This window comes from Rhineura floridana, chromosome 1 (assembly GCF_030035675.1).
Source record: "Rhineura floridana isolate rRhiFlo1 chromosome 1, rRhiFlo1.hap2, whole genome shotgun sequence".
Taxonomy (NCBI): Eukaryota; Metazoa; Chordata; class Lepidosauria; order Squamata; family Rhineuridae; genus Rhineura; species Rhineura floridana.
The window spans coordinates 15,229,691-15,248,022 of NC_084480.1; the positions used below are offsets into that span (position 1 = coordinate 15,229,691).

The window sequence follows — 18,332 nt, forward strand, 5'->3', positions numbered from 1 at the left end:
TGAGGCTGATGGGAGTTGTGGTCCAACAACATCTGGAGGCACACCGGTTGGGAAAGGCTGTGCTAGAGGATTGCCTATTTATTTTAAACTGGTGATGAAAAGGATGAAGATAAAGGCAATGCTCCTTAAATTCAAGTATGCATCTCGACCACCTGCATCCATTTTAAAGGATGCGAGGACAGGGCAACACACACTGCAATGAAATATCTGCCCTGAAGACTTATATTCAGGACACCATTCAGGTTCAAACCCCAGCTTGATCCCCAACCATCCCATGCATTTTCACGGGGTCAAAAGATGCAACACACTGTAAATAAATAAATATCTCAGCCAGGAGATGTCTAAATGAAATATGGTGTGTGTATTTACAGTATAATTCTCTGTGAAGTTTAAACACCTGCTCAAACCTTACACCTGTTTTTCTTTTTTGGGGGAGGGGACAGTCAACATTCATTGAAATACTTTGAAGCAAGGCCTCTCTCTATGTACTTAATTAATTACATTATTAATTAGATTAAAATACTGATGTTTCAGGTACAAATCTTATGGGTTATTACTCATACAACCTGCCTCTCTCCCCCCAATAAAATATTAGAAAAATTGACCCCAAACCTTTCTTCCTCAACCACAAGTAGTTATTTAAAGCTACCTATGTACTGGTAGTCTGTGAGAAAATGAATATGTCATTCCAGTTTCATTTTTAGTGAACAAACACTGTCTGGTCCACAAAACCACCATCTCAAACTGTCACGTATGGACAGTCAGCTGAGATATCAAAGGTGGGACGTATAGAAAACGCCACTCAGATAAACTGACTAGTAACATATTTTATCTTGTTAACAGATGCAAAGATGATGTGGTTGTCCCCAAACCAGAGAGCACTGCTATCTGCCCCCCCTCTTGTTTCACAGCAGAATCTAGAAAACCACAAGGCCCACAGACCATGCCTGGAAAATTTCTAAAGTAGACTGGCCCCAAGATTATTTTGTATCTTTTTTGAGTCTTTTCATCAGCTCAGGAATTATTTTGCCACACACAGAAATATGCCATTATACCATTCTTGCCAATGATCTAACAAATCAACAAAATTAGCAGAACTCCTCCACAGACATTATACTTTAGAGATATGTGCGAATGTGCATGTTGACATGAAAAGAAAAAGAAAGTATCTTGACATTGAAACAGACTTTGGTAATTCTTACGCACATTATCAGGAATGGCTAAATCTTGTGCCACAGCAGACTCAAATTTATTCAGATTATATCATATAAATTGTGAAGACCCTGCTTAATTCTACACAGCTCATTCAGGTAAGGGGTAAGATAAGGCATGCTTTTTTCATTCCCCTAATGTGGAAAATTTGACAAAAAGAGCAAAGTGGGCAAAGATTTCATAATCCTAGAAAGGGACAAAACTACAAAGGGCATAGAAAGTATTCTATACTGAAAACAGAAAATTTTGCCCAACCCTTCTCCTTGATCATGAAGAAGAGTTTCACCACACCTCAGTGGTAGAGCACATGTTCTGTATGTAGGAGGCTGTTGTTGTTGTTGTTGTTATGTGCCTTCAAGTCGACTACGACTTATGGCGACCCAATAAATCAGCAACCTCCAACAGCATCTGTCATGAATCACCCTGTTCAGATCTTGTAAGTTCAGGACTGTGGCTTCCTTTATGGAATCAATCCATCTCTTGTTTGGCCTTCCTCTTTTTCTACTCCCTTCTGTTTTCCCCAGCATTATTATCTTTTCTAATGAATCATGTCTTCTCATTATGTGTCCAAAGTATGATAACCTCACTTTCATCATTTGAGCTTCTAGTGACAGTTCTGGTTTAATTTGTTCTAACACCCAATTATTTGTCTTTTTCGCAGTCCATGGTATCCACAAAGCTCTCCTCCAACACCACATTTCAAATGAGTTGATTTTTTTCTTATCCGCTTTTTTTCACTGTCCAACTTTCACATCCATACACAGAGATCGGAAATATCATGGTCTGAATGATCCTGACTTGAGTGTTCAGTGAGACATCTTTGCATTTGAGGACCTTTTCTAGTTCCCTCACAGCTGCTCTCCCCAGTCCTAGCCTTCTTCTGATTTCTTGACTATTGTCTCCATTTTGGTTAATGACTGTACCAAGGTATTGATAATCCTTGACAAGTCCCATGTCCTCATTGTCAAATGTAAAGTTACATACATCTTCCTAAATCCCTATCAACTCCAAGGAAAATATTTCAGGACTAGGAAGGATCTTGATCTGGGACCCTCAAGATCCTCTCAGTCATGGTTGACAATATTTGCATAGATTACTCATTGGTCTAAAGCAGGTGCAGGGAACCTTTAGACCTCCAGATGTTGCTGAACTACAACTCCCATCAGCCCCAGCAAGCATAGCCAATGGCCAGGGATAATGGGAGTTGTAGTTCAGCAATATCTGAAGAGTCAAAGGTTCCTCACACCTGGTCTAAAACACAAAGCAGGTCTGCACAAATTATAATCTGCCAGGCCAAATAGATTCACCAGCTATGTATTATGGATAGCTGTGTGCTTGACAATCCTTTCTACCACCCGTTTATTTATTTATTTATTACATTTATATACTGCCCCATAGCCGAAGCTCTCTGTGCGGTTTACAGCAATTAATGTTCTTGCAGTTCCCAGGCAGGAAACAAACACAACAAAGTTATCAACCCCCTACTAAGCCCCCATATATGAATAGTGGGTAGAGTTTGCTTTGATGGGTCACAAGGTTTTCAAGCCAGGTGCAAAACAGGTCCTTACCCTTGATTTCTGAGCTCTCAAAAGAACCACCCACATACGGTTAAATGTTCGCTTGAAATCATGATGTTCAGAAATTCGCACCAATCCCCTTCCCGAAGTAAGCCATTCTTAAGTTAACATTCTTACAGCTCAGTTCCATTCACCTTTAATTAGAAGTCCCACTATGTTCAACAGGACTACGGATTGTGGCCTTAGTAAACCCAGACCAGAGTTTGTGTCATGTGGTCTAGAATCTACAACATACTGAAAATCATATGCTTCCCTCAAAAAAGAGGGCATTTATTCCCAGAATCTTTATGCTTTTAGTATTGTTCATTTGCTGAAAAGATGGCTAATATTTTTGTGCTATCATCTGGAAACATACTGCACATGGCAAAGTATGTAAACGGAAATTAAATATGACTTCTAAAACACAAGTTGCTTTAAGGAACTAAAATAATGTAAGGGAGTAATTTAGTGTCTACCAAAGCACAAAGACAGCGAGATTACTGTTTTTTTGCTTCTTTGCTGGGGAAATGAAATGAAGGGCTATTTATAAAGTACTTTCTGCTTTGGCTATAATCAAATGTAATAACAAGATACAAAAAAAATCTTTTTGTTGAAACCACCTTTGTAATACTACTTTTTAATAACCCTCTTAATGGCCAAATTAGAAGGACCCCAACTGAAGCCATTCATCCCACATAAAACAAACATTTCTTTTTCTTCTTAGCTTTGTTTTACAAGCTTTATTATTTCCAGATGATGCTTGGGGGGGGGGGTTTAAACGTTTTTAAAGAGTTAGATGCCTAAACTGGCAGCTGTTTTCTATTTACCATAGACAAATATAAGATGATTCTAAGCTGGGGCCTTCCTTGACTCCTTTATGGAGCATTAGCTGAGAAAGACCTTCTGCCTGCAGGAAGAGGAACATCGCGCTGCCAGGGAGGGAGAGCCCCTTGTCATCTGCTGCTGCTGTGCTGCTTCCCCTGGCGGTCACCACCACCACCCTTCCTGCTGGACTGCTGCTATTAACAGTGGCCACGCCCTGCAGGACCAGGTCCCAGGTACTCAGCCAGCTGTGGCTAACCTTTTCCACCTGTCCCTCCTTGGAGGAATATATAGGCTGGCTGGCTGAGAGGCCTGGGAGACCTTCTGCCTGCAGGAAGAGGAACATTGCGCTGCCAGGGAGGGAAAGCCCCTTGTCATCTGCTGCTGCTGCGCTGCTTCCCCTGGCTGTCACCATCACCACCCTTCCTGCTGGACTGCTGCTATTAACAGCTGCCACGCCCTGCAGGACCAGGTCCCAGGTACTCAGCCAGCTGTGGCTAACCCTTTCCACCTGTCCCTCCTTGGAGGGATATATAGGCTGGCTGGCTGGCTGAGAGGCCTGGGAGACCTTCTGCCTGCAGGAAGAGGAACATCGCGCTGCCAGGGAGGGAGAGCCCCTTGTCATCTGCTGCTGCTGTGCTGCTTCCCCTGGCGGTCACCACCACCACCCTTCCTGCTGGACTGCTGCTATTGTATTTTATTGTATTTTAATGCTATTTAATTACTTGTTCTGTTGAGTTTGCTATTTATTTCTATGTTTTTGTATTTTATGCTGTTTTACTCTTATGTACACCGCCCAGAGAGCCTTTTGGCTTTGGGCGGTATAGAAATTAAATAAAATAAATAAATAAATAAATAAATAAATAAAATGAGAGAAACATCTCACTCAGCAACTAAATAACTTGGGCTATTTAGATTATTATTCAAGGGGAGGATACCGAATTACATCAAATGTTCTGGGCCTGCAAATCAGACCTACACAGCATGTAAGGAAAATGTCAGTCCTCTCGCAGGAAGGAAATTAAGTGTGATCACAAATCTATCAAAAATGGACTCTAAGAGAAATTACTTAACTTTGTTCACATTCTTAACATGCTCAATTTACAACGAGAGGTGGATACATTTTTCAAACCTCAGTTAATACAGATGCAAGAATACACACATAGCTCTTCACCCCCAGGAAGAAAACTTCATGTTATGGTCATGTGATATCCAATACTGGGCAGCCACATGATCTAAGTGAAACCCAATTCCATTTTAGTTGTTGTGGAATAAATAAAGATCGATCACGTACAGTCTGGTGCAGGAGATGGGGGTGCTCAGCTTTTAAAGCAGGGAGTATGTGAGAGCTGAAATTCACTAGGGGCTGAACAAGCCTTTATTTTTGTTTGTTTAAAACTTTTTATATGAATGATTATAAACTAAACTATAAATTATAAACTAAACTAAACTAAATTATAAACTAAACTTAATAGATGAAAACAAAATGCAAATTATACAATAGAAATACAATTATGTACACTGTATATTTTTAAGCTTCAAAAAAAAAAAGACACAAAAACTTTTATGAACTTTTAATGTCTCACCTGCCCTCACAACTCATTCCTATGCATAGCTACTAAGAAATAACCCCCGCCCCCATGCATTTGCTTTTGACTGAAGTACAGTGGGCACCCACAAGGATCTGAGCCTTCTCAGCAGTGATGTCAGTTTTGGGAATGCCCTCCCCAAGGAGATTTTTCTTGCCTTCAATATTCAACATTTTACACATTTGGCAAAAACCTCTTTCTTCCTTTCTTTTTTTTAGAAAGACCATTGGAATGTACTGATCAGTTTTGTGTGGTTGCTTTGTCTACTAGCACTACTACAGTAGGGTAATGCCTCTTAACATAACATAAGGAGAGCCTGCTGGATCAGGCCGGTGGCCCATCTAGTCCAGCATCCTGTTCTCACAGTGGCCAACCAGGTGCCTGGGGGAAGCCCACAAGCAGGACCCGAGTGCAAGAACACTCTCCCCTCCTGAGGCTTCCGGCAACTGGTTTTCAGAGCATGCTGCCTCTGACTAGGGTGGCAGAGCACAGCCATCATGGCTAGTAGCCATTGATAGCCCTGTCCTCCATGGATTTGTCTAATCTTCTTTTAAAGCCATCCAAGCTGGTGGCCATTACTGCATCTTGTGGGAGCAAATTCCATAGTTTAACTATGCACTGAGTAAAGAAGTACTTCCTTTTGTCTGTCCTGAATCTTCCAACATTCAGCTTCTTTGAATGTGCACGAGCTCTAGTATTATGAGAGAGGGAGAAGAACTTTCCTCTATCCACTTTCTCAATGCCATGCATAATTTTATACACTTCTATCATGTCTCCTCTGACCCGCCTTTTCTCTAAACTAAAAAGCCCCAAATGCTGCAACCTTTCCTCGTAAGGGAGTCGCTCCATCCCCTTGATCATTCTGGTTGCTCTCTTCTGAACCTTTTCCAAGTTTGGATGCTTCCTCAATTTCATATCTCATCTCAAGGTCTCCCTGAGCATTTTGATCAGGGGGACGATAGATCATTCCCAGTATCGAATCCCTCCTGGGGCATGGTATCACCACCCACAACGATTCTGTGGAGGAGACCGCCTCTTTTGGGGTTTCGAGCTGGCTGGATTCAATGCCTTCTTTCACGTATAGAGCGACACCGCCACCAATACGTCCTTCCCTGTCCTTCCGATATAGTTTATATCCAGGGATGACTGTATCCCACTGGTTTTCTCCATTCCACCAGGTCTCCGTTATGCTCACTGTATCAATGCTCTCCTCTAAGACCAAGCACTCCAGTTCTCCCATCTTGGTTCGGAGGCTCCTAGCATTAGCGTACAGGCACTAGTAAGCAGTGTCTCTCTTCAAGTGTCTTTGGCACTTTTGGTTTGGCCTGTGGTAATTTTGCCCTTCTGAATTGATATCCTGTGCCCCTACTCTCACAATGCCTACTTCTAGGCCTACCCCTTTTAAAATTTCATCATTTCTTTGGTCTTTATCCCAGGGGGGAGGTTTATTCCGAACCGGACCTTCCTCAGCTCCTGTTGGGTTTCCCCCCTCAGTCAGTTTAAAAGCTGCTCTGCCACCTTTTTAATTTTAAGTGCCAGCAGTCTGGTTCCATTCTGGTTCAAGTGGAGCCCGTCCCTTTTGTACAGGCCCGGCTTGTCCCAAAATGTTCCCCAGTGCCTAACAAATCCAAACCCCTCCTCCCGACACCATCGTCTCATCCACGCATTGAGACTACAAAGCTGTGCCTGTCTGGCTGGTCCTGTGCATGGAACCGGTAGCATTTCAGAGAAAGCCACCTTGGATGTCCTGGCTTTCAGCATCCTACCAAGCAACCTAAATTTTGTTTCCAGGACCTCACGGCTGCATTTCCCCATGTCATTGGTGCCAACATGCACCATGAGCACTGACTCCTCCCCAGCACTGTCTACCAAGCTATCTAAACGACAGGCGATATCCGCAACCTTCGCACCAGGCAGGCAAATCACCTTGCGGTCTGCAAGCCCATCACACACCCCACTGTCTATGTTCCTAATGATCGAATCACCCACTACAAGGATCCCTCCACCCCCCAGAGATATATCCTCGGCACGAGAGGATAGCTGCTCATCCCCCAAGGAATGGGTCCCTTCTAAGGGATCATTTCCCTCTTCCTCAGCTGGATGCTCTCCTTCCCCGAGACCATCGTTCTCCATGATAGCAGGAGAGCTATCATCCTTGGAGTGGGACACAGCTATAACGTCCCTGAAGGCCTCCTCCACACACCTCTCTGCCTCTCTCAGCTTTTCCAGGTCAGGAACCTTGGCCTCAAGGAAATGAAGTTGTTCCCGGACAGCCAGGAGCTCATTGCACTGAGAGCACACCCACAACTTCTGTCCAACAGGCAGATAGTTGTACATGCTGCAGGCAGTGCAAAACACTGGAAAGTCCCCACACCCCTGCTGGTTTCTTACCTGCATAGTTTTGTTTAAGGTCTATTACGTTAATGGGTTGGGGACTGCGGTTTAGATAAGGTCATGAAACAGACGGGCAGAGTGGGGGGCCCTGGCCTCCTCGCCCTCCTGCTGAATTCGCTCTGCTGCTTAACTTGCCTTGATGCTTTGTCAGCGGGGGCTCCCTCTAGCTCGTGGACTGCTGCCATTCTATTCTGGTTGGTTGCCTCTATATTTGATTATTTTTGCTAGGGTATTGTTTTTAAATTTTCTGTTTTCGCTGATAGTTGTTTACCACTTCAAGTTTTTCCAAAAGAAAAAGTAGAGTATACTTAAAAAAAAAAAAAAAAAATAGATCAGTCAACGGGAGTTGCTTTCAGAGCAGCATGCAGCCTAAAGAGTAAGTCCTATGGAACTCAGTTGGACTAACTTCTCAGTGGAAATGTTTAGCATGCACTGTGTCTTGCAAATTCTGAAAGCGTTGTGATCCACTTTTATGTTGTAGACATTACTGTTCTTACTACTGTAATTTTTGCTGCCATTAGAATGCAAGTTATTATATCGTAAACTTCATTCTGCATTCTTCTGCAAGGGACAACACAGCTTCTAAAATAAACTTAAGTCAATACTAAATTATTACAACATGGAAAAAGGAATAGGAGGAATTGTTATATTTTATTTACATGTGGCTTTTTAGCCCAATCCAGAGAGACAACATGGTGGAGTGGTTAAAGTGTTGGACTAGGACCTGGTGGAATTCACAACCTAATCTACCTCACAGGGTTGTTGTGAGTATAAATAAATAAATACCTTCTATCCCCAGCCTTCTGTGTAAAATTTAAAATACTTTTTTACAGGGCCCCTTTTTAACCACACACATCCTTTCCTTTTGGGGTTTGATGAGAGGTGGGATTGGATCAAGAAAGAAGCTTTAAATGTGGTGAGGTAAGAGATAGTAGCATGCAGCAGGGCTGTGCAGAAAAACACCTTTGCCACCCGAGTTGGACAGCAAACGCGGCGGGGGAATATTCATATAAATAAAGATACAACAGAAGTACAATGAATCAATCAAAATAACAGAAACATCACAAAATAGCCACTAATCACACTGGATATGTGTTTGTGAGCTGCACACCATAACGGAGAAACTCCCTTTGGGACTCCCCTACCATGGCTCACACTACCTTCATTGAACACAATACCCAGCAGGGCTCCTGCTACTTCCTTAACCAGCAGCAATCCCGACTATTTAATGCAATCTGTGGAAGAAAGCAAGTTTTCCCACTGTCAAAGTATTTTTACTGCTGCTATTTGCATGCAGCTAAACCAGAAGTACAACCTTAAGGAAACAAATGTAAACGGTAAACTATAAATTGATTATCTTGGAAGACCTTAAGAGTGCTCCAGAAAATTAGGAATATTGTGATTTTCACTTTGTACTGGAAATGTAAAATGCAATTTTACATTGCTTCACTACTTCTTGAAATATAATCTTTGGACAGCAAGTGACTAACAAGTCATAATAATAATAATGGGTAGGTTGGATATCATGCAAAACCAACATTTAGCACTGCAAGAATGAGTGTTGGCTTGTGAACTCCCCCCTCCAACACAGCTACAAAGAGAAGTTGGGAAACTTTCACTTCCATTTTAGATTAACCACAGCCTGCTGTGTTGTCTGAACCTGGACAAATTGTGGTTAATCTTACAGTTTATTAAACTGGCTTATTTTCTGTTTAAACACTCATTGAGAATATTTTTTTCATGTGTGTGTGTTATAAAAGAGAGTTTGCTTAAAGGTCACTGGAAGTTCTGAAGCAATATATTCTGCAAATGCCAGAGTACCAAGATCCCTGGCCTCTCCAAAAAGCTAGCAATAAGTCCTTATATTAGCATAACAATAAATGCTTAATAATAATATTATAACCACCACCATACTAGTACAACTAACAACTATTATTTGGATGGTTCTTTTGCTGGTGAGCATGAGAGGAAGACGCAATCAGTGAAGTGAAATGCCAGCATCACTATCTCCACCAGCAACTGGTTTTACCAGTGGGAACTAGGCCTCTCCTTCCTTCTGCCCTGTGAACAAGAGAGGAAGCAGCAGCAAACTGCCATGCTTGCCACCTTTTTAAACAGCCTGTCTTTACAGTTTTAATAATATGTTATTGTTCTTATTGCTGAAGATCACAGTAAAATGCTTTAAACAAACAAATGAATAAATTCAGATAGCTTAGCACAGGTGTTCCCAAGCTATGGTCTGTGGACACCAGTGGTCCATGAGCTTCATTCAAGTGGTCTTCAGCATGTCTGTGGATTTGTAGCTGAAAGACGGGAAACAGCACACCCATTGTATTCAATAGTCATATTGAATTGTAATTGTATCATTATTGCTTCTTTTATTTCTTATATTGTATTTTATTGCATTACAATTTGAATTCTATGGAATTCAATTTGTATTACAATAAAATACAAAATGTAAGAAATAAAAGGAGCAATGCAAATACAATTAAAAATCATATTGCATCTAGCACAGTGGATTACAATTGCTACAATGGACAGAAAAATAATCAAGTGGTCTGCCAAGACCCTCAGCAACTTTCAAGTGGTTTGTGGGGGAAAACATTTGGGAACCACTGGCTTAACAGATATGAAACTGTATCAACATCAAGAATTCAAACTTGGCAAAGGACAATAGCAATTACATGCAAAGGCAAGTACATGTAAAGGTATGTGAACAAATTAATAATATTATACATATCTGGTTCATACAGATGACTGCAACACTTGTTGATTAATTCTGCCTTATAGTGGTTGCTTTATAACTGCTTTTGCATATCCCACTTTGACTTCTTATTTGAACTCAAAGTGAGATGCATACTTTAAAAATTACATATATCTTAAAAATTAAATGTATACAGTGCTTCAATTCCATTATCTTAATAATTCTTACACAATCTTGAAACATATGCCAATTTTATTATCTTCATATTTCAGGGGAAGGTTGACAGAGAGCTAAAGCAGCTTAGCGAGTTTACTGATAAATTTAGATCTGAACTGGGGACTCCCTAGATTATAATTCATCCTGCTAACTTCACCATTTTGGTAATGGCAGGTCAGTGCAACAAAGAGCTGGTATACCCAGAGGAAGCAAATGGCAAACAAAGTGTGGGTATTCTGTAACTGTTCTCACAGGTAACATCTTATGTTAGAGAGTACTCCCAATTGCTTTTGCTATGAATGGATGAATGCTGGCTAAAAGGCAGACAACAATAACTCCTTCCCACCCCACCCCACCCCACTTTAAAACGGCAATCAAACATAAATGTTCAAGACTGCAAGCTGTCAGACTAAAGTAAATGTCTTAGCTATGAATAGCTGTGGGTTTTATTTTGCTACATGCAAGTGCATTTTCTAAATTTTCTTAGTGAGTTTCAGACATGATGTCATCAGCAGAGCTTCCTATATTTTGGTGTTGGTGGTTGCCAGGTTGTCACACACTTTGGAAGACTTCTGCAGACCTAGGAGATGCTATTTTGACATGTTCCCTAAAACACTAAGTTTGGTACTCACATAATCCGGAAGTGGAGAATCATTTGAAGTGAGGGAACTTCTCAAGGATTGTGTGGCTTGCTCCAAAACTTTGTTGTGCTTTTTTGACAACAATGCAAACAAGCTGGGGAAGAAAAGAAGATACATTATACCAATTTCTAAAAGGCCCTCGAATTTTACACAAGATTGCCAATTCAGAAGTGGGTCTATGAAATGAAATGAACTGAAGAGAGGCAACTTTTCCAACAAGTTTTATAAGGTGAAAATGGAATTCTGTAATAGACAGATTTATTTTGATAATGGAATATTTTTGAAATAGTTTGCAGAGCTGACATTTTGTTTTGACAACGAAAACAGTAAGAGATGATGCAGACGTAACATAATCCTGGATCATAACTGCAGTGAAGGGACTAGGCAGGAGAATCATAAACTCCTCCACTTAGTCCCTTTCCCTCCCCCCATGCAATTGACCATCACTAACTTTTAACACAGCTTGACATTATGCTTGACTGATGTTAATCAGTTAACAAAAACTAGCAGTTGGTGCCAGAGATTAATGCTCATTTTTCTAGTTAAATTCCAAACAGTTCAGTAGCCAAAAATTAAAATATGTCCTTCAGTTGCTTTTAGCTACAGGTCTGCCATGTTCCCCAAGATCATGACAACCACCAAGACCTTACTTTTATTCTCTGTCTATACAGATTATACTTTTAAAATGGCTACTCTTCGTTGACCTTTGAGATTATTAAAGGATTATAAAGGAAGTGGGCAGTCTCCTAGATTTGTTAGGCTGAGCATAAAAGTAAGGAGATGATGATCTAGTGCCTATGCATAATTATCCATAATTTCAAAGAAAGTTGTAACCCCACAGTAAATCCTACACGGAAAAAAATGTGCTGTAACATAGTTTAAGCTGTGGGGAGAAGATATCCCACAGAACAGGGGGTTTATAGTTTTTTCCTGGCCTCTGTAGTCATGCAACATTTGTGTTCTTCACAGACCCCGACCCTTCACAGAGTCAGGCGAGGAGTGGTGGCATATCATCAACGTCACACTGAGCTTGGAAGCAGCAAGAAGGTTCATTATTTTCCAATTGCTTCAGGAGCCCAGGATAAGGTCATGGGGATTCCCTGCTCATCTCCCATGCTTGGAGAGGAGTTGGTGATTCCTTGCTGCTTTTTGAATGTCCCTGGAGTTTAGCTCAAACTCACACAGAGAAGCATTCACCAGTCTTTTTCAAGGCTAGAAAAATGAACACACTACTACTGAGCACATTTAAATCCCTGGGCTACAGGCAGTCTTGCTCAGTCTGTTTTTTTCTTAAAACCTTTCAGTAAAGTAACACATTAAAAGCAAGAATCAATTATACCATAGAAAAAAGCACAGAATAATGGGCTCAAGTTGCAGGAAGCCAGATTTCGACTGACAGCAGGAAAAACTCCTTAACTGTTAGAGCCATACGACAATGGAACCAATTCCCTAGAGAGGTAGTGGGCTCTCTGACACTGGAGGCATTCAAGAGGCAGCTGGACAGCCATCTGTCGCGAATGCTTTGATTTGGATTCCTGCATTGAGCAGGGGGTTGGACTCGATGGTCTTGTTGGCCCCTTCCAACTTTACTATTCTATGAATCTATGTACAACAGATTTGAGTAGCATTATATGGAGGTCACTACAGCATGAAAACTGAGGCCAGGTCTGGTTTCTTTAAAAAGGCTGCAGGTGGATTATAAGATAAAGATGGCAAAACGCATTGCTGACCATCACTGAGACTTGACCCTCTACAGAGCAGGGCTGGATCCAGGAGTTTTACTATGCATCACTTTTAACACTATCAACCCTGCTTACACACCCAAGAAATATAGCACACTTTTGCGTACACTCAGGCTGTACTTTATCAAACCACACTCTGTAGAATATTCCTGAATACCCCAGAGACCTGAATGGAAGCTCTGAGACCATTCTCAGGTTCTTGATTTATAGACTGTAGCTTCTCTTTCTTATGGTCCATATATCACAAAGTATATGGCTCCGACAGATATATAGTGTATTTAGCTCTTTGCTCACTGTAGTTTAAAATAAATCTTCCTCAGACCACAAATGCAATTCCCACATGGTCCATTGTAAAATATGCACAGCATTTCCAGGGTTAATACTGACATTATAATTTATAAACTATTCATTTATACAAATCCTTCATGCTATACAGCAGTGGGTGATCAAAGAAGGGTATATTTCTAAGCAATTTATTCTGTAGATTTAGTAAGTTCTAGGTACAAATAAGCAGCTACTCCTTAACCAGTATGTCCTGCAATCAAAGAAAAGTAAAATAAACACTTTAGCTGATATTTTCCCCAAAGTAACAAGAAACTGTTGGAATAACAACAGTTCTACAAACATACAAATATTAAAAAGTGAGCCATAATGTCACTGACAAACACTGATAAACAAACTTTTTGTCAGGATTTGAGCCCTGGCTAGGCTTGAACCTGCATCTTGAGGGCAACCTATGCACCTGTATAAGGCTAAGGGAGTGGACTGCCTCTCACACAGTAACAAGCTAGCGATATGAGGCCCCTGAGACCTGCAAAGATGCCCCATATTTTCCTGGTTCCGTATTGCCATATGATGCACCCGAGCCTTATTTTATTACTAGAGGAATGCTCCTGTGAGTTGACCCAATAGTTTTTTATTGTTGCACTTGTGAACTCAAATCCAGCTGTAGCTATATGCCTAAATATTTGACTGGGTAATCCTTCCACTGGATATCACTAATTTGTATTGTTTGTTTTCTTTCTTTGAATCACATGTTAACTATGAAATATTCCAACTTATCCAGGTTGATTCTAAACCGGATGTATTACTGGGTGCTGCTAAGTTGGCGCTGACCCATGACAGGGCCTTCTCGATGGTGGTCTCCTTTTGTGGAATGCCCTCCCTGGTGAGGTGCATCTGTCTCCCTCATTATTAACATTCAGAAGGAATTTAAAAACTTTCCTGTTCACCCAGACATTTGATGGTTGAAAGATACTGTTCTTAGCCACCTTGAATTTATTAGCTGTGAGGGTATGTGACTGTTTTTAAATGTTTTTATAAGTTCTTAATTGTTTTTAAATGTTTTAAGTATGTTTTCATTTTATTTGTAATTGTATTATTTAACTACTTTGCTGTTTTCCACCTTGGGCTTCACCGTGGGTTAGAAATGTAATAAATAAAAATTGTTACGGTGCATATTGATTCTTTCATAGCTAAAGTTATAGCATCTGCAGTCATGGAGATCTTAAGTTCTTCCCGTCCAAGTCAGATTCCAGATATTTTTACATTGTTGCGTGTAGATATAGCTAATTGTTTGGGAAAGTGAGCAAACAAAAGCAGTGTTTGTGAGGGGTTTTTCAGTGTATGGGGTGTTTCAGCAGGGTTGCAGTAGATGGCCATGATATATGGTTGTGGGGTGTGGTCTTTCGAAACAGTTTCTCAGGATTCCAAATGTGTCCATGGGCCCAGAAATGTTGGCAAGTCCTCATCTAACCATTATACTATACTGTCGTATTCCATAACTAAAGGAATAGGCATTGGATAGCATCTAGTAGGTGTTCTTCATGCACACCTTGTAGTCCTTCCAAATTTTCACTTCAAAAATCAATCTGTACCATTCCTGCCTTATTTTGCCTGTAGCTGCCACATAGACTTTAACAGAGCAGGACAACCTTAATAACGTTTGAACCATTGCTAAGAACCTCACTAAACTAATGAGGGATTGTCATCCCCAACAAGCCTGAATAAAGCACATTAGTACTTTTCACCAAAACAAAATAAATACATGACACTTTAAATATTGGAGTAAAAAGGCTCAATTTTTGGCACATTCACAGACCTCATCAGGCAGATAATGTATGCTATGTTCCAGGTTATTAGCTCAACAGGTTATACAAGTCTGAGGTGTATAATGGCAGTATCTTGTTGCTGCTGTTACTTGCCTTAACTAAAGAGGCACCCTTGTGCCTCTTTATTAATAAACTTCAAGTTGGCTGGGAAGACAAATACAGTCTTCTGATTCACACTACCACGGTTGTGCAAATTTTTCCATCTTAAAAACCACCATGATCTTTAAAACAAACAGTCTGGGGCCCAACCAAAGCACTAATTAGATTTACATTGTCTTCAATTTATGTGGAAATTAACCTCAATCCCATAGAGGAAACCTGATACATCTTTGAAACACAAAAATAAAACACTAAACTAAAAATGGTTACCGTTCTGCAAGTTAAATTAATCCATGTACAAATTCATCATATTTTTGTTGTTCAAGAAAAAATGCATACCATGAAATCAACAGGAATCCAAGATGGATTTAGATGTCAGGGCTGACATATACTGATAACACAAAACAGGGCTCCGGACAATGGATCGTACCAATCTGTACTGTAGGACTACAGGTGCTGCCCACAGATGCTCCATTAATGACTCCCTGCTTAACTATCAATGGTATACAAGGATAATGCCCAGAGAAGTCTTGATTTTGTATATGCCAATACTATTTGAGGATCATGTTTGTGCAGAGCAATGTTACCAGGTTGAAAATTGCACTGACTGGAAGGGGAACAAACTTCACAGCTTGAATTTAATGTGCAAAAACAAATCCTAAAAGCTAACAATAAAATCAAACAGAAAAAAATATGGGGAGATTCTGATTTCCAGTTTTGAGGTCGAGCCCTTCTCCGATGACCCAGCCCTGGCTATGCATTTTAATAATGTGATATGAAGGCATCACTGCACTGGAGAAGCAGAAGGAGGCAACTAAAAAGTGTTTTGGAAGGATGGAATATAAGGGCACTGGGACCCTGGGGAAGCCAACAGAACAAAGTATTAGGGAAACAGTAAACACAACTTGGAAAGGAAAGCAGGAGAGATTATGCAGGGCCCAATGTTTAAGGGAAGGAAAAGATAAAAGGAGTTATGGTGGAAATATGAAAAGCAGCCAAGAAAAAGGCCAGGTGGCGCAGGGGAGTTCCTTCCTTTGCTAGGACTGGTGGTTGGCAGAAATGGTCAAAAAGATGCTATAGATCTCCCTGAAGTGTCACCCAAGGTGAAGCTGTTTGTTCTATTCTTTTACTAGACCCCTGGTGTATTTGAAATGTCTTCTCTTTATTTGCCCTTCACTTACATCCTATTCTTAGGCAACTGCACTGAGTAGGCTACTTCTGGAGTGGGGTGCACATGGGGATGAATGCATGTATGAGAAGCAGCAATTGTAGCCAAGTTCAAATTCAGTACCCTGCTCCCCATGAACAAGCAGCTAATCTCGAAGGTAAATGAGGCCTCCAAACACAAGAGTAGTTTAAGGAACAAACAAGCAGGGCTTGCATATTTTAATGTTGTTGTTTTTCTCATATTGTAAACTCTTACCTCCAAATCAACAACAAGCATGAAGCAACTTGCTTATTTGTTTAACTGATTTTAATACTGTATTTTAAATTGTTGTAACACACCTTGGGAACTCACAGTGAAGCGTGGAAAACTAATAACAACTGTTTTCTTCCCTTCTCTTTCTTACTACAAGCCCTTAGTCTCTTCTCATGGCCCCAGAAAGCTCTATTGGAAAGTGTGCTCTTGGGAACACTTGAGTAAGCCAAAGAAAACACACTTACACTGCAATATTATTTGCTTTTTACAAATAGGACAATCTTTCTGGAGCAGGGGAAGCATTAAGAGTGTCATTTGTCATTTTATCCCTTGCTAAAGTAGGGCATTCAACACCAGACTCCATTTGGAGGACTGCCATGCAGCATGGAACTGCCCTGCTGCACCAGGGTGAAGATTCTGTTTGCTGAACCTGCTACTAAGTGATACAAGCTGTTGATAAGCCAAAAATACCTGACAATGTTTCTTCCACAACTGACATGAATCCCCTCCCCTCCCACAAGAAAGTTCTCTTAGATATAAAAGGAAATATCACACTTATTAGGGGAGCATTTCAAAGCCCACTGGATTAGTCACTCTATTAATTAGCTCTTGTTTTCCTCTCACACTGATCTTTCCCTTCTGTGGTTAAAGTAGTGGGATTCTTCTCTTTGTTTTTAACATGTTAAAGTACAATATATACACGCAAAAATTCAAAAGCAAGGTTTAACTGTTCACATAAAAGCTAACTATCTCATTCTCCTCATGTGAATACTACTGTGGTTATGAATACTTCTTAAACCACTTTCAGAGAACACATCCCCAAACACTGCATTCTAAGCTGCATAAAATTAATGTTATGTCACCTGATATGTAACGTAATGAGCCATAGCAAATTTAAAATACTGTAGTGTCTTACAGTATTGACGTTGGGCAAATATGCATTGCTCCTGCCATATTTTGTGCAAAATCAATGGTGGAAACAGGGGTTGAGGACGGGGAGACAATGCAAACTAAAACCATGTAATGACATCAAAGTTCAAAATTCCTTGGAATGGAATACAACCCTCAATGAACCATGATGCTCAATTAAATACAATGTAATCATTGTATTTTTCTTGATTTTGTATTCCACTTGTATCAAAGAAAGGACTCTTCCCTTCTCCCCTCCCTCTCACCCAGGTATCTGGCTGCTGTATCTATGGCAGGTAGAGGTGAACCAGAGTTTTCTTGCTCTGCTGTTCTCCATTGCTAGTGCCTGGAATGTTCCCATGAAGAAGGGGAGGTGAGTGAAGAGAAATAGTTCCCTCTGTCTAGTCACTGGGGCAGCTGCCATTTCCAGGAAGAGAGGTACACAGTTTGGAAAAGGGGGTTCACAGGAGTGTGGGATTTTGAAACAATTTAAAACCAGATGATGTCATTAAGTGTGGCCTGGTTCCATTTGACTTTTAACTGGATTTGAAAAAGGTGTAATTTTATCCTATTCCATTCACCTGCTGTTCTGTAATGCATTTGTTACAAATAATATCAGATTTTGTTAGGAGCCAAAAACAACTTTCAGATTAGAACGTGATCAGGTTTCAAAGGTGATCATTAGGTCTCATTCCCATAAAGATTTCAGTGAAGGAGAATCACTCCAATTCTAAACAGTAGACCCATTTGGACTGCCAGCTTTTTTCCTGACATGACTCTTGTCTTTCACATCACAACTGAGAGCTTGGTAGAGTCATTCACTTCTCTCTATCACTGCACCTGCTGGTCTCTAATTGTCACAAAGACATTAATATGAAAGGTGTAGCAGCCCTGCCCCAAATCCTACAGGGGTCACT

General features: G+C 40.6%; 1 protein-coding gene across 5 annotated transcripts in view; it reads right to left on the reverse strand.

Annotated features, from left to right (window-relative positions):
• Positions 1 to 18,332, reverse strand: part of DYM (dymeclin) — a 282,022-nt gene that overhangs the window by 72,288 nt on the left and 191,402 nt on the right. For all 5 annotated transcript variants that reach the window (XM_061614422.1, XM_061614383.1, XM_061614393.1 and 2 more), the window contains one exon: positions 11,126 to 11,228. In XM_061614422.1, the coding sequence (XP_061470406.1) occupies positions 11,126 to 11,228 (103 nt within the window). The remainder of the gene's footprint in view (positions 1 to 11,125; positions 11,229 to 18,332) is intronic.